The sequence below is a fragment of the Euleptes europaea genome, chromosome 6 (genome assembly GCF_029931775.1).
Source record: "Euleptes europaea isolate rEulEur1 chromosome 6, rEulEur1.hap1, whole genome shotgun sequence".
NCBI classification, from domain to species: Eukaryota; Metazoa; Chordata; class Lepidosauria; order Squamata; family Sphaerodactylidae; genus Euleptes; species Euleptes europaea.
The window spans coordinates 35,845,609-35,867,724 of NC_079317.1; the positions used below are offsets into that span (position 1 = coordinate 35,845,609).

Consider the following 22,116-nt stretch of genomic DNA (forward strand, 5'->3'; position numbering starts at 1 on the left):
TTAATTTTGTAGCTCCTGAAGAGAGTGCACAAGTTTGCTACCATACATTGTACCCACCCACTGGCCAAATCTGCAGGGCTAAAACAAACACATACATTAAAATGTGTGGAATTTAATGCTACAGCCACAGGCTTGTGAAATTCCAAACCACAACTGAATTACATTGTGTGATAAGTAGCAAAGGACATTTTTTAATATATTTGGAGCCAAGACAACCCCCTCCATCCGTGTTTGTACAGCACAGAGCACAATAAAGCCCTAATCCAGATCTGGCCCATGTACAACTGCTGTTTAAAGATGATTAGTAACAATAAATATATACAAAACAAATTATTTCAAGGCACATGTCCAAGGGCAGCAAAGTTGAAGATTGAGCTGACTTCTGAGAGCTTGATTTCTTAATGATGTGTAGCAAAAGAGAGATGTCAAGGTGGGGAAATCATTACAAGGATTAAAGAGACATTGAAAGAGAGCTGTAAAGGTATAAATTGAAACCCCTTATATGGTCTCCTGCAGACAACCATCAGGTATAAGGCTAGGCTGTTTATTTCCAATATTTAATCTTAAACTTTGGGGTATTTTTAAATTTCCTGGATAGTCACATTTCTATTGAATACAACCAGCTACACAGCACTCTGAGCTATGGATGAAATATTAAATCCTGAACTGAACAGCCACACACTGCCTCATTACTCAAGCGTTAGCATAGTCCTTAACTAAACTACCTCCCCGGAATGTTGTGAGGTTGAAAGAGGAGACAAGTACACTGCTGTGAATGCCTTAGGGCCAGAGTAGGCTTAGGGTTACCAGCCTCAAGGTGGGACCTGGAATTCTCCTGGAATTACAACTGATATGGAGATGACAGAGATCAGTTCCTCTGGAGGAAATGGCAACTTTGATGGAGGATTCCATGGTATCATGTCCGCATTGAGCTCCCTCCCTTCCCTCCCTTCCCCAAACTCTGCCCTCCCACTACCTCAAATGACCAGAAATTTCCCAAGTCAGAGTTGGCAACCCTAGATAGGACACAAATGTAGTAAGGAAATTCATTGAATTCATTGAACACTTGCACCGGGCCTCACAACTATGGGAGACATATTCATCACAGACACCATGTGAATCTAAGGAGGTCATTTAATAGCATATCTACTACTATTTGGATGCCATTCATTTTGTATTAGCAGAGGGGCTGTGGCTCAGTGGTAGAGCATCTGCTTGGCATGCAGAAGGTCCCAAGTTCAATCCCCGGCATCTCCACTTAAAGGGACTAGGCAAGTAGGTGATGTGGAAGACCTCTTCCTGAGACCCTGGAGAACCGCTGCAGGTCTGAGTAGACAATACTGACTTTGATGGGCCAAGGGTCTGATTCAGTAAAAGGCAGCTTTATGTGTTCATGTGTATTTCCTGTTCCCGTTCACCTCTGACTAACACAAATGTATAAGTCTTAATATGCTAGGTATTAGTTTAATCTAGTGGTCCCAAGTCTTGTTGAACCTGTGTGTGCATTTGGAATTTTGGGAAAGTGTAGAGGGTGCCAAACACAACATGTTGAGAGGTTCCAAGCCAGATGATGGAGGCAGCCATTGCTAGTTCTACTGTTATGCAAGGCAGTGGCCTCCGGTGGATTTTAAGTGGCATGAGCCACCTAGCTGTCAGTAATAAAGAATGAGACCCGTCTGAACAATGGAGTGGCCTAAATATGTTAGAAGTAAATGGAAGGTGCAGGTGAGGAACAGACCTCTCCCAGGAAGGAGTAACACACCATTACAAACTACAGGATCCAGAACACTGATGGCAGGCATGGATTATATTGAACTGTAGATCATATATTTTATGAAACAGGAACCATCTCATGCCGAGTAAGACTGTAGTTCCAGGAGTTCAGTACTTATACCACTTTTCAAAATGTTCCAGGAATACATTTCCCTAAAAGACAGCTTGATAGCACTATTGATATCCCATTATAAGCTACTGCCCCAGGGGAGTAGTGGGTGTGTCCTAGGCCCCAGAGCAAGGGTTCTCAATGTGATGCCCATGGGCACCATGGCACAATTAACCCCTTTCCTGCTGCCCCAAATGTTTTTAGAAAGTAGGTGGGGCCTAGGGTTGCCAACCTCCAGGTGATGGCTGGAGATCTCCTGCTATTACAACTGAGATCAGCTCACCTGGAGAAAATGGCTGCGTTGGAAAGTGAACTCTATGGCATTTTACCTCATTGAAGTCCCTCCCATCCCCCAAAGCTGCCCTCCTCATGCTCCACCCTCAAAATCTCCAGGAATTTCCCAACCCAGAGCTGGCAACCCTAGTTGGGCCAGATGGGGCTTTTGTCCAGTAGGGCTTCTGATTGACCATAGGAAATCTGATTGGCTGATCAGATTTCTTAAAAGTTGCTTCAGTAACAGCTGCCACCACAACACAAGGATCTTCACTGTGTAACTATGTGTGTTCATTTTAATAGGGACCGTTAACCAGAGCTTCTCCCTGAAATGTTGATGATTTGTTATTAGAGTTGTGCATAAACTCCCTGCCATTTTGTGGTTGGCTCTGCCTCCGAAAGCAGTCATTTTGTAGTACCACCTTCTACTCTTTGTCAGAATTCTATAGGTGCCTGCAGGCAGGAGCCCTAAAGCACAATCATAGTACACGCTAGTTAACTATGAGGCCTGGAGGGGATGCCCTGGGACACTTCTCAGAATCCTCTGCAGGGAGTTCATTGTAGACATGCACTTCCTTAGTATGTACATTGATGTGGAAAGTCAGATTTGAAAACCACTGGTCTACTCTGGCAGGCAGCAGACCTCTAAGTTCTCAGCAAGATCATTAACTTGGAGACTAAAAGGACTGAACCAGGGACTTTATACACGTAAAGCATGTGCTCTATAACTTTCATGGCTCTTCTCCAAGCTTGGTTTTTAGTACACCAATGTGTCATATGATATAGTGTGAAGCAGAGGTTAACAGTGTAATTGAGAACCACAGGAAAACATTTATCCGTTGATTAAATGAACTGCAGGACTGCTCCAGCTAGTGAAAGCCTTTCCCATAATGACCTCTTTCCTCATGCCCCACAGCAGCCCTGAACATAAGAACATAAGAAAGGCCCTGCTGGATCAGACCAAGGCCCTTCAAGTCCAGCAGTCTGTTCACACAGTGGCCAACCAGGTGCCTCCAGGAAGCCTACAAACAAGACGACTGCAGCAGCACCATCCTGCCTGTGTTCCACCACACCCAAAATAATAGGCATGCTCCTCTGATACTAGAGAGAATAGGTATGCAGCATGACCAGTATCCATTCTAACTAATAACCATGAATACCCCTCTCCTCCATGAATATGTCCACTCCCCTCTTAAAGCCCTCCAAGCTGGCAGCCATCACCACATCCTGGGGCAGGGAGTTCCACAATTTAACTATGTGTTGTGTGAAAAAATATTTCCTTTTATCTGTTTTTAATCTCTCGCTCTCCAGCTTTAGCAGATGACCCCGTGTTCTAGTATTATGGGAGAGGGAGAAAAACTTCTCCCTGTCCACTCTCCAAACCATGCATAATTTTATAGACCTCTATCATGTCTCCCCTTAGCCGCCTTCTTTCCAAGCTAAACAGCCCTAAGCGTCCTAACCGCTCCCCATAGGACAGTTGCTCTAGTCCCTTAATCATTTTGTTTGCTCTTTTCTGCACCTTCTCAAGCTCTGCAATATCCTTTTTTAGGTGTGGTGACCAGAACTGTACACAGTATTCCAAGTGTGGTCTCACCATAGATTTGTACAAGGGCATTAAAACTGAAGATTAAAACTGAAATTGAAATAGACATTGTTTTTTATTTGCAGTATAAGCCTTTTGGTGACTTCCTACCTTATTTATTTCTTCCCAATGGAGGCCCAGAGTGGCTCGTAACATTCTCCCCTTCTACATTTTATTATCACAACAACCCTGCGAGGTAGGTTAGGCTGCAAGTGTGTGACTGGCCCAGTCACCCAGCAAGCTTCCATGGTAGTGCAGAGATTCAAACCTGTGTCTCCTAGATCCTAGTCTACCACTCTAACCACAACACCACACTGGCTGTCAACACGGGATACTTGTTCCACCTCTCCTCCTTCTTTGCTTGCTATAATTTGGGTTTCTAACTGTAAATTTATTTGTGGGGTCCTGAACTATTAATAACTTTAGTATTCTTGAGTTCCTTGACTTCACAGGATCGAGAAATCAGACTTTGGACTCATCCTTAAATATCTGGGGTTCAAAACATGAATTTTATTACAGGACTGGTGGTGGCCCAAGTGAAATCAATTACTCCAAGAAGGACTTGGAGATAAAGCAGCAGCGGGAATCACTCATGTCAGTGTTAAGGTAGAAAGGAATAACTTAAGGTATATTGACACCAATGGATGCACCAACATACGGCTGTGCCCACACACTGTCAAAAGCATGACTGTGTCCACACACTTGATCTAATATTGCTCAAGGGCACAAGCAACCCTGGGAGCCAATTTATCTGCGCAAACAGTCTCTAGCTGCTTGTCCAAGCCTTGGGAAGCTGCATTTGGCCACAGCGTCTGAGTACACCATGTGTACACAAGATTCACCTCCCTACTTGCAACCAAGAAGGGGTTTCGCGTTACACAGACATACCTTCCTGCCAGTTTCGAAAGGTGTTAGGAGGCCCCTGGCATCAGGTTGCACAGGGACACAAACTTGCAGACAAAGCTGGCACTGCGCCCCAAACATCCCGCATGCCACGTAACTGACGGGAGAACAGATGAACCCACGCTCACACACCCACGCACCATGCTGCTCGTTCCTTCACACCCGCCCTGTCACTTTTGCACACCTGGACAAAGAGGATTACAAGCCGGGACAGGCTCAGAAGGTGAGTGTGTGGCCATTTACGCATGGGAGGGTTTGATTTGGATTTGCCGCTTTCTAGATGCCCATTTTCCCCATCAGAATTCTCAAAACTCTGCATGGGGGCTTATTTTTAGTTTTGAGAATTTGGATAGGGGAAATGCGCATCTGCAGAGCAGCAAATCCAAGGCAAAACCTCCCATGCATCAATGGCCTGGTGTGTATAAATATGCACAACACTCCTGCAAGCTGTGCAGCGAACGCTCCCTGCAGGGAACTCCGGGGCCATTCATGCACGGGAAACATAAGAAAGGCCCTGCCGGATCAGACCGAGGCCCATCAAGTCCAGCAGTCTGTTCACACAGTGGCTAACCAGGTGCCTCTAGGAAGCCACTAACAAGACCACTGCAGCAGCACCATCTTTGCCTTGGATTTGCTGCTCTCTAGATGCACATTTCCCCCCATCCGAATTCTCAAAACTCTGCATGGGGGCTTGTTTTTGAGTTCTGAGAATTCGGATGGGGAAAATGCGCATCTACAGAGCAGCAAATCCAAGGCAAAACCTCCCATGCATCAATGGCCTGGTGTGTATAAATACGCACAACACTCCTGCAAGCCGTGCAGCGAACGCTCCCTGCAGGGAACTCTGGGGCCATTCACGCACGGGAAACTTTGCCTTGGATTTGCTGCTCTCTAGATGCACATTTCCCCCCCCCCCATCCGAATTCTCAAAACTCTGCACGGGGGGCTTAATTGTTGAGTTTCGAGAATTTGGATGGGGGGAAAATGTGCATCTAGAGAGCAGCAAATCGAAGTCAAAACCTCCCATACGTAAATGGCCTGGCAGAGCACTAGCGGGACGAGTCGAGGCGCAGACAGCCCCCCAAATCCCCAAATCCCCTCCGGCCTGAGGTCAGGAGCGTCCAGCTCCCCAGACTCGCTTGCACGAGGCTGGCCTCCACACGCGCGGCTAACGGAAACACGAGGCTCCTCCCCACCCCGGGGCCCGAGAGCCAAAGGCGGGAAGCCAAGCGGGCCGTGGGAGGAGCTGGACGGCGGGCACGTGGCCCCGGGGCAGCTGGAGGCGCAGCCGGCAGCCTGGCTCAGATCCGCCCGAGCAGGAGCCCGAGCCGGCCTCGCTCTCGCGCGCCTCCCCGTCGTGGCCCCTGGGAGCGGCGCCTGCTTCGGGGGCGCGGGAGGCTCCTCTGGACTTTGGACGGGGCGTCCGGGCGCGCGGAGCCCGCCATGCCCACCCCCGGCGCCTTCCTGCTCGTGGCCCTCGCCCTGCGGGGGGTGGTGGGCGCCAAGGTGAGCCATGCGCTGCCCGGCCCGGGGCAGGTGGGATCCGGGGCCAGCCCGGGGGGGGGGCGGTTTGCCAGCCGGGACCCCTCGAAGCCGGCGGCGCAGCTGCTGGGCGTGGCGGGAGGGCGGCCGAGCAGCTGCTGGCTCCCGGCTCCAAAGAGCCGTCCAGCCGAGCGCGAGCGGCCGCTGCCCCGCTTGCGACCCCCGAGAGGCGCCGGGGTGGAAGCCTTGCGGGGACGCCCTCTCCCCTCGGCCCCCGAAGCCTGGTCCCGCTCCGGGGCGGCCGGGCAAGAGGATTGGGGGGAGGGCGCTACCCGTGCTGCAAGACCCCCAGACAGACGTTTTCGAGCCAAGCGCTGAATAAAGAGGTTCCGGGGCTAAACCCTGGTGGGTCTCCGCGTGAGTTCAAAGCCCTGCTGCCTTCATGGTATTCTGTAATAGCGCTAACCCTGGGGGTCCCTTCCAACTCCCCTGATTCTAACGGGCCGGGGCTCAGGTCCTCGTAATAGCAATGCCTAGTGATCCGGAAGCCTCAGTGGGAGGAAGACGCTCTGTGCATGTTCAGAGCCACTGTTGTTATTTCCCATATTTCAAAGCAGAGCCTTGGCATGGAGTAAACTGCTTCCAGGGCTTTAAGCCCAGGTAAACTGCTTCCAGGGCTTTAAGCCCAGGGACGAAATAGGATCCACAGGGGAGCGTGCTGTGGCTCAGTGGAAGAGCGACTGCTTGGCAGTCAGAAGATCCCAGGTTCAATCCCTGGCGTGTCCAGTTGAAAAGGACCGGGCAGTAGGGGCTGTGAAAGTCCTCTGCCTGAGACCATGTAGAAGAATGGGCTGGCTCATAAAAGCAGCTTCATGTGGATATTCATTTGTGCCTCACTGGACAAGGAAGACCGGAGGGTAGGTGATGACCATAGTGCAATATTCCACAATGTGTGGATCCAGGAAGTGGCCCACCACACAGTGTTGCCGACAGTTTTGTTTGCTTCGAAGCTACACCTCCACCCCTGCCACAAAGATGATTTTTCCCGCTGTGCAAATGTCCCTCTGCTCAGTGGGGGAGAGGGTCTTGCACAAGAGAGATGCCGGAGATAACTCCTGGCCTCTGCTCAGCCCCAGTGAAGTCTGCGAAGCAGGGGCTTGTTTCCCTGTTTTGCAGGTTTCTCCTGGCAAAAAGGAGAGGGAGACTTTCCTGTGACAGGAGAGGCTCGGGGTAATCTCTCCAGTCTCCTGTCCCCAGCCTGACTGGAGCTTGCAAAGCAGGACACCAGTCCTTGTTTCACAAGCTTCCTTGGGGATTAGTGGAGGGAAATTCCACCTCTTCTTCTGGTTCTGGAGAAGCATTTCTCTCCCACATTCCCTTTGGCTGAAGGGAAGCAAATAGTAAACTGCAGGTCAGAGCAAGGGTTTGCACCTTCACTGTTCTCATAAGCATGCCACCATTCCATGGTAGCAGGAGGGACTCATTCATACATGCATGGTCCTGTTGTCCCCAATTTTGAGGGATTTCCCTCTTGGGAAGGTAAAAGGGGGCAGGCAGGCATGTTTTGTGTGCGTGCCTGGTATGGAGAAACCTCCCTCTTTGTGGCGTTCATTATCTGCAAGGGGTTGGGGCACTTTGATATTAAAGGGTCTGATGTGACGTGTCTGGGGAAGGGGGATTCCTGGCTGGTGTTTCAATTCAGGTATGTGGTTTGGCGAAGGATGTGCGTGGTTACAGTGTTAGGGAAGATATCAAGGGTCTCCTGTCCAAAATCCTTGATGCTGATTCAGTGGCACCCTTATTGCGCAGTTCTGCTCACAACCCAGGATGACTTTTCTCTGGAAACGACATCATTAATTCACCGAGTTGTTACAGAGAATCTAGATGACATCACTGGCCAAACCTTTGCAACCAATTTTTCCCTTTGTTGGCTTCCTGTCTCTTTTTCTTCCAACACTAGCAGTTTTCTCTGGAACTGAAATCATCCATTTGCTCATAGAATCATAGAGTTGGAAGGGACCACCAGGGTCATCTAGTCCAACTCCCCCCACATAATGCAGGAATTTCACAACTACCTACCCCACATTCCCAGTGACCCCTACTCCATGCCCAGAAGATGGCCAAGATGCCCTCCCTCTCATGAACTGCCAAAGGTCATAGACTCAGCATTGCTGACAGATGGCCATCTAGTCTCTGCTTAAAAACCTCCAGGGAAGGAGAGCTTACCACCTCCCAAGGAAGCCTGTTCCACTGAGGAACCACTCTAACTGTTAAAAAATTCTTCTTAATGCCTAGAAGGAAACTCTTCTGATTTAATTTTAACCCTTTGGTTCTGGTCCGACTTTCTGGGGCAACAGAAAACAACTTGGCACCATCCTCTATAATATGACAGCCCTTCAAGTACTTGAAGATGGTTATCATATCCCCTCTCAGTCTTCACCTCTTCAGGCTAAACATACCCAGCTCCTGCAACCTTTCCTCATAGAACTTGGTCTCCAGACCCTTCACCATCTTTGTTGCCCTCTGGACACTTTCCAGCTTATCTACATCTTTCTTAAATTGTGGTGCCCCAAACTGAACACAGTACTCTAGGTTTTGCCGAAGGCTCACCTGGCTTAGAGGAGTTGGTGATGGTGAAGCCTCACCTTTCTGCATTGCTTCCCCGGCATTTCCTGATTGCTCTATCACTTATTTGCTCCTACATCCCTGGAGCCCTTGCAGAAAAGTTAAAATTCTGCAGAACAGCAGTTCAGGAGACCGAGTGGGGAACTAGACTCCTCCCACCTTCCTGCCAAACAGCTTTGTATGTATAATGAATAAATGAACTGCTGCTTGGTGGGGTTTTCATCTGCACATTGGCTGCTTGTACCCAAGGGTGGACCAAAGTTCAGTGCTAAGATCTGTCCCACATAGAGAGCGCTCATCATGTAGAGAACCTCAAGTTGATGTGCAGTCCCTCTGATTTTATTTATTTATTTATATACGTCAATGGGGACCCAAAGCTCCTTAAATCGTTCTCCTCGCAACAAACCAGTAAGGTAGGTTAGATAAAGAAAGTGGGACTGTCTCAGGGTCACCCAGCAAACTTCCATGGCACAGTGGGGCTTCAAACTTGCCTCCCAGATCCTGGTCTGACACTCAGATCACTATGCTGCACTACTCCATTCTTTCCCCCTTCCCCAGTAGTGCTGACTGAGGAAAGAGGCACGGGGGGGGGGGGAGGAGTTTGAAATGGGCTATCCTTGTCCTTTAATCTGGTTTACTTCTTTCTTTCTGTTTGGGAGCATTAGACATCTTAGGTGGTTAAAATTTTGAAACAAAATTCTATATTAGTCCAGCAAAAGATACCTCCTCCAAAAGTTTACCCAATATCTCTAAGAATTACTGTTTCTGATATATAAATACAGGAATTTAGTCCAGTTAGATATTGTTTTGACAACCATCTTTACAGCACATCAGAAAGGGCAGCGCTGTGCAAGCAGGAGCAAAATATAGGGTTCAAGACAGCATTTTTAATGCTTCCAGCTATCTGCTTATCCAGTTCAGCTTGGTTATGAATGTCGATTCTCTGACACTGCATTGACACTTAATTTCATTTGTAAAAAAAAAAAAAGCTTTCATAATCCAGTCCATTTTCTGCTGGAATAACAACTTTTGAGCTTCTAGTTTGCAGTCAAATGCGCTAGTGACAATGGATCCAGCACAACCTTCCCTTTAACTTTCTTTTTGTTTTACTTCATGTCTCCTAGATCTGTTGAAAAAAATTGCTTTCAAAAGTTTTTTTTTTTAACATGGCTTTTGTTATATACTGATTTAGACTGGTCATTAAATGCTCACGGACCTCTCCTGTTTGGTGCACCTTATTCACTCCTGTCCTTTTTATTTCTGTTTCTCAGTTCAGAGGGCATCACTGTCTGACCACCTCAAATTTGTGCTAGCTTCATCCTTCGTTGCGCGAACCTTTATTGGATTTTGAAGGCACAGGAATGTGTATGCACTAGAGTGACAGCTGATGGTCAGAAGCTGAACTGCAGTTTTGCTATAATTCATTAAATTGTATACTATTCCACGGAACCTGTAGGAAGGCATGACAACATCACCGTGAGTCATAGTGGGGCCGGAAAAGTACTTCATTTCTGAAATGAGAGGTGTTGCAACTAAAGCTTGCCTGGAAATAAGATCCTTTTACTTGGAAATCTTTTTCTCTCTAATCCCAGATTTGTGCAGATGGCTTGTATTTAGTCATTGGTGAAGCAGAAACTCTTGGTGCATGCTCAAAGGGATTTTCTTCATTATTATTTCACATATTCAATGTCTGGATCTAATATAAACATGAGTTTTTTCCCATTGAGGAAGTGGTTTTAATATAGTATTTATTTTATATTTGTATTGCGAAACACCTTGGTAGTCCTGATATGTAGAAAGGCAGAATATGAATTAATTAGCAAAATGAATGAATGTGCTGGGTTACTTTTTACTTTACTAAGTTTCTTTTCTCCCCTCCCTTTCTTTCTCTGTCTAGCAGGAAGCGTTGTTTCTTCGAAACAGCACCCCTGAAGTGGGAGGTGAGTGTGAAGCTTGTCCCCTTCGTGCAGTGTTTTGTCACTGTGTGATGCCATTTTATGCTTTTTAAAGATTTCTGTAATCCTCGTTCTATTACACTGCTTATTAGATATTTCATCCTATTGATTGCATTGATTTATGCTGTGTCATCTAAGTGCTGCATATTTCTCTTTCTTTTAACATATTTCTCTTTCTTTTAGTGTTAGTTGGTTCAGACAGGTGAAGTTTTTAATACATTGTTATTAGGATGTCTAAGGGCCTAACTATACAGTACACAGTCCTCCTGTCACATCCTCTATGACGACATACTATCAGATGTCTGCTGAAACTTCCCTTTTGGGGAGCTCAATTCCAAGGAGCATGAAGGGTTCAGTTTGGATCAGGATCACTTTGTGCTGTTTTCCTGGCTTGAAAGAGCTCTGAGGGGGGTGCTGTTTTCCCCACTGGGCAAACCAGTCCATTTTGAGTCCCAAAGGGAGCAAAGAACACCCTCTGGGGGTGTTGCTAGTTGTGGAAATGGTTCAGGGGGGAAGGCTTAAGTACCCTCTCAGCAGCCCTGATCCAAATTGGACCCATGTGCCCGAGAAGAGGAATGCAGCACACATAGAAAGTTCTTGTGACCCTGATGCAACACCAGGATTGTGCAAAATTTATTGAGGCCGTACAAGTCATGCACAGGGAAGGAAAGATGGAGGCGTATACCTTGGACATATATGGCTAAATGACCCCTTAATAGCACAAAACTAGATCCTTGCCTGGGCTTCCTTATGTAAAAGACATGCATCCCACCACGGATGCAATCTGGATTAATCTGGATTAATCAGAACCACTACTGTTTTAATGGGATGCATGTCTAACCTTTGAGACATTTTTGCAGTATAGTGGGACATCACTCCCCTCCGTCAATTACTATTCCTTTTTTTTTGCCATCAAGTCACTGCTGACTTATGGTGATCTGTGGGGTTTTTAAAGCAAAAGACATTCAGAAGAGGTTTGCCATTGCCTGACTCTGCATTGCAAGGCTTGTATTCCTTGGTAGTCTCCCATCCAAATATTAATCAGGGCTGACCCTGCTTAGCTTCTGAGATCTGCTAAGATGGAGCTAGCTTGGGCTATCCAGGCCAGGACATCATTATGACTGCTGAAATCATGATCTCCTTTTGGCATCTTTTCCAGTCCTATCATTTTATGATGTTTGGAATCGCAGCTCCTGCCAGCCCATGGAAAAACTGGTTTATATTGTGTCCGAGTACCCCAGTGAGGTGGAGCACATGTTCAGTCCTTCCTGCGTCGCCCTGCACCGCTGCAGTGGATGCTGTGGAGATGAGACCCTTCAGTGTGTCCCAACAGAGATGACCAATGTCACCATGCAAGTAAGAGATTGTTCTGTGCATTCCAGGTTGTCATGAAACCACAACTAAAAGATTTTGTTTCCTGTCCCACCTTGCAACAATAGAGTCTGCACTTCTTGACTGTACTCCTTCACTGAGCTGTGAACATTTGGGGAAAGAGAAAGTAACCGAGGTTGAATCACGAGTCATTTCAAACATTTGGTTCAAATGTGTCTGGAGGTTCATTCTCCAGATGTTCCAAAACTTCACAAATCCACAGTCCTAGCAGGACAGAGGCAGGCAGGCCTACTGTGAGTACAAGTGAGGCAATTGCATGGGAAAGCAGGTGCTGAATGTCATGGTGGGAGATAGAGGGGTTTGACACAAGGGGCACAATCTACCAGGAAGTTTTCCTGCACAAGCGCCACTGAAATGAATGGAAGATCCTCTGTTCCCCATATTAACTAGTGGGTCAGTGGAAAGTGGCTGCCACTTGGAATTTGTGACTCATGTAACTGAATGTATTTGGCTGGGGCTGTAGTAGGAACAGAAGAAAAGGTAGTGACAGTATAGAAAGAGATAAAAAATACTCAAGGGAGTGACACATGTTTTGCCCTTTCAGCTCCTAAGGATGACATCAGGGGAGCAGGCATCCTATGTGGAGATGTCATTTGCTGAACACAGGAAATGTGTGTGCAGGTATGGATCTTTATTGGGGCAGACTTGAGTACCCTGTACTTTGGATATCCTGCTAATAGAGTTTGAATTCCTACTGGATCAAGTGATCGCAGCCTTTTATCACAACAAGCCTCTTTAAGACACACATAGAGACATCTTATAGTTCTTCCCTTCTACCTAGTAACCTTCCTCTCACAGGCAGAGACAGGGCCTTTCCACAACAACTATGCTTTAGATTTATCCGGTATCTTGCCTGTAGAAGAATACCAGCTGTCTGCCAGTGAGGCTTGGTAACGTTTGGAGACTGATGTTGAAAGATCCTGGGAAGGGGCTGTGGCTCAGTGGAAGAGCACCTGCTTGGCATGCAGAAGGTCACAGGTTCAGTCCCTGGCAACTCCACTTAAGGATTAGGTAGGAGGTGATGTGAAAGGCCTTTGCCAGACCCTGAGAGCCTCTGCCAATCTGGGTAGACAATATTGACCTTGATGGACCAATAGTGTGATTCAGTATAAGTCTGATTTAGTATAAGGCAGCTTCATGTGATCATGTGATGTGATCATGTGAGAGCACTCACCGTTTTTCTCAGCTAATCTTGAGGGTACACTTCTGCTTCTACCAGTTAAGAGGTCCCTCTTTTTATAAATGTTCATTCTTGTAGTACTCACTGTTCTCTGCTTCTGAAAGACTATATCTCTTCCTATATGAACTTAATCTCTAGCTGTGCTCTGCAAATCAGCTACTGCTGGCAATTCCCCCTCCTAGGGTTGTTCCATCATCCTTTGCCAAAGCTGTTCCCTCTTCGGTCATGGCACCATCCTCATGGGATGGCCAACCAGAGTGCCCCTTCATTTCTGATTTTTCAGTAGAGGTGCAAAGCTGTTTTAATTTTGGGGAAGCTTTTCATTGATGTCCATGATTTTTTCAGATGTTCTAATGTTTTATGTATTCTAATGTATTGGTGTGTTTTTATTTGCTATTTGGCTTTAGTGTTGATCTTACCTTTTGTGTATCTCTTCCGTGAGCCTCCTTGAGCCCTTTTGTGGAATGGTGTAATATACATCTTTCAGATAAACAAAGGAATAGATTTGCACAGAGTCTGAAAGCCACTTGGCACTCTCTTTTATCTCTAACCACCATGTTTTCCCAAGGTATATGGGCAATTGATTCATGGTGGATAAAATGGAGGAGAGGAGAATGATGTAAGATGCTTTGGGTTCCCACTGGGGGAGAAAGTGGGGTACACATTAAGCAAATAAATTAATTAATGTTGCTCAAAGTGAGACTTCACTTGGGTTTTGAGGCCCAGAGAAATGATTGTAAGCAGAACGAAGTATAGTTCAATTGCAGAAAACAGTGGAGGATCCTTGGCAACTGTGAGCAATAAAAAGCAACAAAAGGTGGGGACATAAGCCAACTAGTGTAAGAGAGAGGGGGCCCCTGAATGACCGTGTCCATCATGAGGATGAGATCCTGACAAAAGTGCAAGCTCTTGTGCTCTTTATTTCTGTAGCATCAGATCCCTTAATACCCATGAATTTTGTAGGCATCATACCTTTTATGTGACTGTGTAACTTTCTTCTCCATAGGCTTCGCCAAGAGGTTCCAAAGCCAGGGAAGTAAGTAGAATTTATAGGGATTCTGGGTGGTAGGGCTCTCAGTGGTGTGATCTTCTGCCCACTCTTTTTTCTCTCTCTTTCACCATAAAGGAGGAGGAGGCCCAAGGGAAGAGGAAGAGGAATCAAGATGAAGCGAGCGAGACACAGACTGAAAGACTGATCTCTATGTGACTGAATATCAACACCAGCGACCTGAGTCATGGGTAGAGAAGGACAGCTTCTAGCAGTGTCTGGTTCCAGGATGCAGGCCAAGATTTGTATGGATCATGTGCAGCTAGTGGATTCCACTGCACAGAATTTTTTTTAAAAAAAAACTATTACCTATCTGAAAACCTTTTTGTTGTTGTTGCAAAAAAGATTAATAACATCCACATGGCTTCTGTGCGTAGACATGACCATCCCCATAGCTCTGGGTTATGGCTTTGGTTTGGTCATGCACCAGCAGGTTCTCAGACCAAATAAACGTGATTGTTATGACTTCTGCCGCTAGAATAATTTTTGAAGTGCACTTTTTCTTCATTGCAGTTTCCAGTTAGTTAGCTAATACCATAAAGTACAAGTCTGGTGTGGAAAGGCTGTTGGCTCAGTGGCAGAAACAGGCTTGAGATGTACGAGTTTATGACTGGCACTAAGCAAATGATGCATGGAAGCCTCAGTGAACAGAAAGCAGAAGGAATGTCCCCCATCCAGCTAAAGATGGTCATATTTAAGTCCCATTGAAATCAATGGGGTTTAAATTAGTTGTGGCCAATTTATCCCATTTATTTCAGTAGGGCTTGAGCATGACTAACTTTAGCTGGATTATGGCCAATGATGACTCCTCCATGCCACATGCCTTTGAACACCCAATGCCTTTTCGTCCCCAGAGGCTCCTTCAGAAATCTGGAAGGAGGAAGGTAATTCGTTCTCTCACTAGAATTCTTTGGGTCTCAAAAAAGGATGCTTTGTATTGAAAATCTTTGCTAAGCACTGCTGGGATACTCCCTTTGGGGTGTGTCTTCCCACAGAGTTTTGCTAGCATCAAGGTGCAACTATCTTCATTTTTATATAACAGACCTTAGAATCAAGATGTAAACCATCAGGTATGTCTACTGGCATATATTAAAAATAGAAGTTTTTGACTGACTAAAATATTATTTTGTTGGTTGACTATAGGGTTCTTTAGAGATGAATTGATTATGTTTAACTTGATTGCAAAATCTCAGTGAGAGGGTGTCTTTTGAAGGACCCTGAGGGATTAGGGCACTTTTAATTAAGGGAGAAGTAATTTACCATTTCAAGCTGTCTGCCAGTTTTGTGTACAGAACAGAAAGGAAAACCATCTTCAGATGTCTTTTTCATTAAACCTGCAGCAAAGAGGGCGATGATGATGCACTTCTGTGGCCCTTCAGGATTCCCACGACCCAAGAGATTTTGCTTGGTTGCCGGCCTCTCCAATTAATCAGGGCAAGGGTGAAACTTTAATCTGCTGCTAAGCCTTTTGTGGACGGTTTGCACTGGCTAATCAGTTAAAGGTTGCTCCCCTAATTAAAATGCATTTTGTTTGCTATTTATATCTTTAGAGCTTGCCATAAAATATTTCCATTTCATAAAGCATTCAGAGCCTTGGGATTGAAAAAGAATCAATAGCAAAGGGCTGAGTGGTTTGTTTGCTTTTGCTATCCAGAAAGTACACTTTAACCTTACAGGAGGAAAAATTAAAATGATTGTTTGTTTAAATGGGCTGCAAAGTTCTTAAGTAAGGACAAACAACAAGGAATCCTGTGGCACCGGTAAAGCCTATAAGATTTATTATGGTATAAGTTTTCCTGGACTAGAAATCACACACCACAATAAATATTTTTAAGGGGCCACAAAACTTGCTGTTTTTGCTATAAATGAGTAATACCACTGCCCCGCTGAAATTTATCTTCAGAGAAAAACAGGTTTGGGGAAGGAACTGATGATCACTGGGAGTTTTCCAGTGCACCATATTGATAAGGGCACATGCGGTGTTTCTATGTTTGAGGGCACAACTTTGTTTCCCCAGATTAGAGGTTCTTCTTTTAGAATCTGCACCCTGACCTTGTAGTGTCTGTGAACCTCCTTTGCCTAAGAATAGCACGTATTAAGGCAACATGTTACCTAATGAAGGCTGCTGTTGGTAGAAAGACCAGATATCCAGAGACTGTCTGGATAGAAACACTGATGTAAATTCAGTGGTAATGTGACTTTTTGTTTAAGTGCAGAGTTAAGGCATAAGGGCCAGGGTACAAAGGGCTGCTTTAGGTGCACGCAGGTTGGGTTTGCCCAGTGGTGTTTTTAGCTTTTCCCCTTTAATCAGCAGACTCTCAAACCATATTACACACTACTTTTTGAAAAATTCTGATTTCAGAAGGGGATTGAGTATGACATGGGGGGAGCTGCTAGTCAAGCCTTAAGCCTCCCCTTTCCAATGAAGGATAGACTCTCCTTCCACACTGCACAGTTCAGCTATTCCTTTCTTGCAGCTTGCTGCAAGAGGAATTAAAACTGATCCCACATCAGTAAATACAGTGCTGTATTCCCCATAAAAACGTAGTGTTCTATATGTTTATTTGTAAATGTCCCATTCAGCAAAGGTTCTGCTTCTCCATTAAACTTTAATTAAATTTTGGTTCTTCCCTCTTTGCATTGTATAGTTACTTCTGCTTCTCAGTTTAATTAGGTACTTTCTGTTCACTCACCGTGGCTGCTGCATTTATAAATCAGCCCTTAACTAGCTTGGGTGTGGGTATTCATTACTGCATTGTCATGCAGCTACAATGATTTCTCATTAATTTTTATGTAATTGTTTTATAATTGGAATGTTGCAATTGCATGATCATAAAACCTTCATGAGCAATTGCTTGGGCTACAAAGAAGCAGGGAATTAAAAACCCATTAATGATGGATTCAGGAATGCCTTGGTCACTGCAACTAAACAGAAAATAACTAAGCTGAAAAACAAAAGCTACAGTAAGTAAGGTAAGAGGGAAGGGACAAAATTTAAAGAGACAGTAGCCACAATAACAATTTGCCAGTCTAGACTGAACTGAATTGTTCTGCAATTGCACTGTCAGTTTTAAAAAATGGCCACAAATTAGATCTGAAAAAGACAAAACAGAAGGCACTGAAATGCAAGAGATTGGCACAATATTATCTAGATTCTCCATAAAATTTGAGTGAATGGGCAATGTCCAGTAGCTAATGTGGAAGCAAGCTAAACCAATTATATGCAGAACAGAGCAATTCCTGCCCTTAGTGGACAATAGCCTTAAACCCTTTTCCTGCAAACTATTCAGCTGTCTTTAGAGACTCTTTGGTTTATTTACTCTGTAACGCTGAGTGCCTTTCCCAGCCCTAGTTATATTGATAGCTTGTTAGTCAACCAAAAGCTGTAATTCTGTGTACACTTACTTGAACTTCATTGTACCTACTTCTGTGTAAACATACATAGGATTTGGCTGCAAGGCCATCTGTGAAAAGTGTCCCACGTCCTTTGAAAAAACTCAGTACTGAGTATCCAAAGCCTTTTGATATGCAAACCAAATTGTGCACCCAGGAGATGGTTAACTGGAGGAATGCTATTTTCATTTTTTTCCTCCAGATGTTAATGTTGCATTTACTGAGTGTTTTATAATGTGATTTTTGTATTTATGTTATTGTTATTTATTGCTTTAACTGTTAACCACATTTGATTGTTGTTAAAAAGTGGCATATAACTTTAATAAATAATTTTTGACACTATATAGCTTGTTAAGTTCTTTGTGAGCAGAAATTGATTGCATCCTAGGGCTGACAAACTTGTCTTTTGGAATGGATAAAACATTATGCTTCATCATTTTATTAATGAGCACCTATTTATTCCCCAGAGTTTAATACTGAATCTGTCAGCCAATACTCACAGCCTGGGAAAGAGGAATCAGCCAACATCCAATATTTACAGAGCTTTCAAACTTACACAGAGTGACATTTATTTTTTATATTTGTCTTGTGGGCAATCCCATGTTTTGGATAGATTGTAATATATTGGAAAGGTTGTAAAATACAAGCCCACCTGTTGTCTTTATTCCAGATGTATTGCATTGAATCAGGAAGTAACAGCATGAGAAGTACAGTTGCAGGTGTGAACACAAGAAGCAACTGCACATCATTGGTCATTCTTGGTCAGTATTGCCTAATCTGACTGGCAAAGGTTGTCCAGGGTTTTCGGTAGAGGTCTTTCACATCCTCTGCTAACTGATCGTTTTAGCTGGAGATGCTGGGGATTGAACCTGGGATCTTTGTATGCCAAGCAGGCGCTCTGCCTCTGAGACAGGTCCGCACCCTATCCACTTTCCCTGCATGTAAACTTTAGGCATAAAAACTGTTGAAGCGTTTAGCCAATTCTCGTCATTTGAAGGTTAGCTACTTTTGTCAGCAGAAGGCAGTACCCCAATGCCTTTTTTAACTCTTTAACACTCCTGTACACATGAGCCCGTTGTGTTTTTGATAAATTATGTGGAAAGTCATAGCAGCTCAAACATTTGCTGCTCCTGAGCAAACAGGAATGGATGAAAACAGCATCATAGCAGGAATATATGGGGCCAACATGAAGGAGACCCTTGTTCAGTTGTATACAATTGAACTAATGCACGGCCAGGCCTCTGCAGCAGATGGAGAGGAGCCCCTTGTTGGTCTGGCTCCACCCCAGGGTATGCATTGCCAGTAAGTAGAGTCCCGTGGCGCAGAGTGGTAAGCTGCAGTACTGCAGTCCAAGCTCTGCTCACGACCTGAGTTCAATCCCAACGGGAGTTGGTTTCAGGTAGCCGGCTCAAGGTTGACTCAGCCTTCCATCCTTCCGAGGTCGGTAAAATGAGTACCCAGCTTGCTGGGGATAAAGGGAAGAGGACTGGGGAAGGCACTGGCAAACCACCCTGTAAACAAAGTCTGCCTAGGAAACGTCGGGATGTGACATCACCCCATGGGTCAGGAATGAACCGGGTGCTTGCATGGAAGGGGACCTTTACCTTTTAAAATAATAGTAGAAAAGAGCAAGAGTCCACTAGCACCTTAAAGACTAACAACATTTCTGGCAGGGGGTGAGCTTTCCCGTTAGTCTTTAAGGTGCTCCTGGATTCTTGCTCTTTTCTACTGCAATTGACAGACTAACATGGCTACCCATCCTGATGCACTAACACGATACCGTTAAACACTGGAACGTGTAAATTCCAAAAAAGGTCCGGTCCCTGGCTCCTCTCTCTAGAAATTAGCTTGAGAGAGGAACAGGTGTAGTAGGTATGATGATAATTACTCTGGGGCAACAATCACAAGGCGCAAGTTTCATTCCCATTTTTTCTCTTGAGTAACGGCCATACCCGGGCCCTGCTGCTATTGCCATCGTTTTGTTTCTTGGAAGCCCCTCCCAGATTTGGACACATTTGGCTTCAGTGGTCTAATTCTAATCTATACATCCCCCCCCTGGACATCACATGTGATCTTTCCACTGGACATCACAGACTCTTCTGCATACCACACCTAATCCCATCACGCCTGCTATTCCCATTTACATACTAACACTTGTCTGAATTCACTCTCCTTAAAGAAAGATGGATTCACTTTCTAGCTGTATCTGAAGAAGTGAGCTGTGGCTCACGAAAGCGCATACCCTGCCAGAAAATATTTTTGTTAGTCTTGAAGGTGCTACTGGGCTCTTGCCCTTTTCTACTATCCCCCCCATCCCCGCACATTTCGCAGGTGAGACGACTACTGGAGCCTCTTTGCCGGGGTTGCCCCCGCTCCCCTCTTTCGAGCCCTCTTTGCCCCACTCAGGAAAGCCCCTTCCAAAGTCCCACCCCCTCCCTACGAGATCAAACGGGGGCTCCCCGCTTCAGCCGCGTCACTCCTGCGGCTGGCCCGGCCGCCCCTTTCAGAAGCGCGGCGAGAGCCGGGTGGCCGGGGATTGGTGCTTTCCGCCGAAGGCCGGGTGATGAGCTCATCTGCAGCCAATCAGGAGGGCCGCGGACCACCGCTCGCCCCCTCCTCTCCCGACACGCTGCAGCCTCCACCTGACTCGCAGGCAGGCAGGCAGGCAGGCAGGCGGCAGGCAGGACGGGTCCCGGCGCTGAGATGGAAGCGGGCGAGGAAGCTGGCGGAGCCTCCCCGCTCCCCCTCGGACCACTTCAGACGTAAGGGCCGCCTGAGGTACTGCCTTGCCTTTTCTGCCCCCGGATCCCACCGGTGCGCACCGCCTGGCGTCCATCTGCGTCAAGGTCCCTCCCTGCAAACCGCAATGCTGCCTTCCCTGGCTAATCGAGACCCGAGGGCGGGTGGGGCTGGACTACCTCCCTCGCTTACCTTGCAATGCCTGCTTGCGTCTTCCCGCTCTCCTCTGGGGGGCGGTGGAGGCTCGGGACCAGGGATGCAGCCATCTCATATGTCCTGCAAAAGCTAGCAGTGGATGCTCCTGCATAGTGGTGTCCTCTTGGCGACGGTTCATGGTTGAAGCCTGCCGGGATGCCGGCACTGCAAGGTGCTGTCATGATAGTGTCCCTCCCTGCCAAGCTTGGGGTGGGCCTTTGCATGGGAGGAAATGGGAAATCTAGCTTGGGCTGTCAGCATCTCCACAGTACCATCATCTTCTCTGAATAGCAAGTCAATTGACCGTGATGGGTTGAAAGGCCCTGAAGAGGGACCCCTTACAAACAGCTTGTAGCTGTTTTGTTTCCTGTCTGCTCCCCACAGACCATAAGGAGAACCAGAAATAACCACTTCTGTGTTTCATTTCTGCATCTGAGCAATGGCGGCTTCTGCAACATAATATGAATCTTAATCAGTCTCACTCAGGTGGCCCACACTCCTTTTGCTCTTTGCAGTCAAACATCCTAGATGCAGTTCTGTACAGCGTGGCGGCCGTGTCTACTTCCTTAATTGCCTAATCGATGTAAAACCTTCTGATTAAACCTTAATTGGTTAGATTAAGCAATTTTTAATTTGGAGTTACAAAATTGCAGAAGCAAAATTGATCTTTAAAATAATCCATGCAAATAATTTGAGAATAAGATATTTCTATAATCCACTTTGAGTCTCAGTGAGAAAGATGAACGGTAAATATAACACAGAAATATGAGCACAGGAGAAAAAAAACTCATCCTATCCCAGTTAATAGTCTAAGTGTAACATGTATAACTGATATCTTATTTCCATAGAGCATAACTCCATGTGTCATAACAATATTTTCCACTGTAAATCTATTTTAAGCAACCCATTAACTGATTTTAAAAAATGCCCCTGATTACCAGGACAGAATTTTTTAAAAGTTTATTATTTTTAATAATAATAATTACAAAATTATAATAATTACAAAAACGGCAAGTAGCGGATACTATCTTAGAAGAGGTATTCTTTCTTGTGAGAATGAGAAATGCTTCTTCTGAGATGGTGGTTGCTTCGGCACATGTGCATAAAACAGAGAAAATGGCCCTGTTCTTCAGCACTGGTGCCTGTATTTATAAACACATATATGTGTATTTAATCAACTAAAGATTCATTGGTTACAATCTGTACTTTAATTGGGTGACAGCCCTACTTCAAAGATTTAGGGTGCAATTCTATGCACAACTTGTTAAGAGTTACCACACTGAGCACATGAAAGCTTATTTATGAGTAAATATACATAAGATTGAGCTGTGGTTCTTGCCTGCAAATGCTTTCTATCCTGTATCTAATTCTCTTTGTCTCAAGCTCTGCAGCAAATAGGTTGCTAAGGATTTCTTGAGAATGGCTGTTTTTTAAACCGATGGTCTCGAAAGCGCCTGTTCAGGC

At 45.6% G+C, this 22,116-nt stretch overlaps 1 protein-coding gene across 1 annotated transcript; it reads left to right on the top strand.

Moving 5' to 3' along the window:
- The first annotated feature begins 9,113 nt into the window (after positions 1-9,113).
- On the top strand, positions 9,114-15,769 carry PGF (placental growth factor). The gene is made up of 7 exons (XM_056851850.1): positions 9,114-9,158; positions 10,648-10,690; positions 11,865-12,061; positions 12,642-12,718; positions 14,284-14,313; positions 14,404-14,480; positions 15,666-15,769. Exons 1-6 carry the CDS (start codon positions 9,114-9,116, stop codon positions 14,471-14,473), a joined length of 462 nt encoding a protein of 153 aa, XP_056707828.1. The 3' UTR covers positions 14,474-14,480; positions 15,666-15,769.
- The last annotated feature ends 6,347 nt before the right edge of the window (positions 15,770-22,116 follow it).

What these genes read in the sequence shown, in the direction of transcription:
- PGF (XM_056851850.1), top strand. Translation starts at nt 9,114, where the DNA reads ATGGGGACCCAAAGCTCCTTAAATCGTTCTCCTCGCAACAAACCA. An exon ending in CAGCACCCCTGAAGTGGGAG is followed by an intron (nt 10,691 to 11,864) that starts GTGAGTGTGAAG and finishes CATCTTTTCCAG; the next exon opens with TCCTATCATTTTATGATGTT. An exon ending in TGACCAATGTCACCATGCAA is followed by an intron (nt 12,062 to 12,641) that starts GTAAGAGATTGT and finishes TTGCCCTTTCAG; the next exon opens with CTCCTAAGGATGACATCAGG.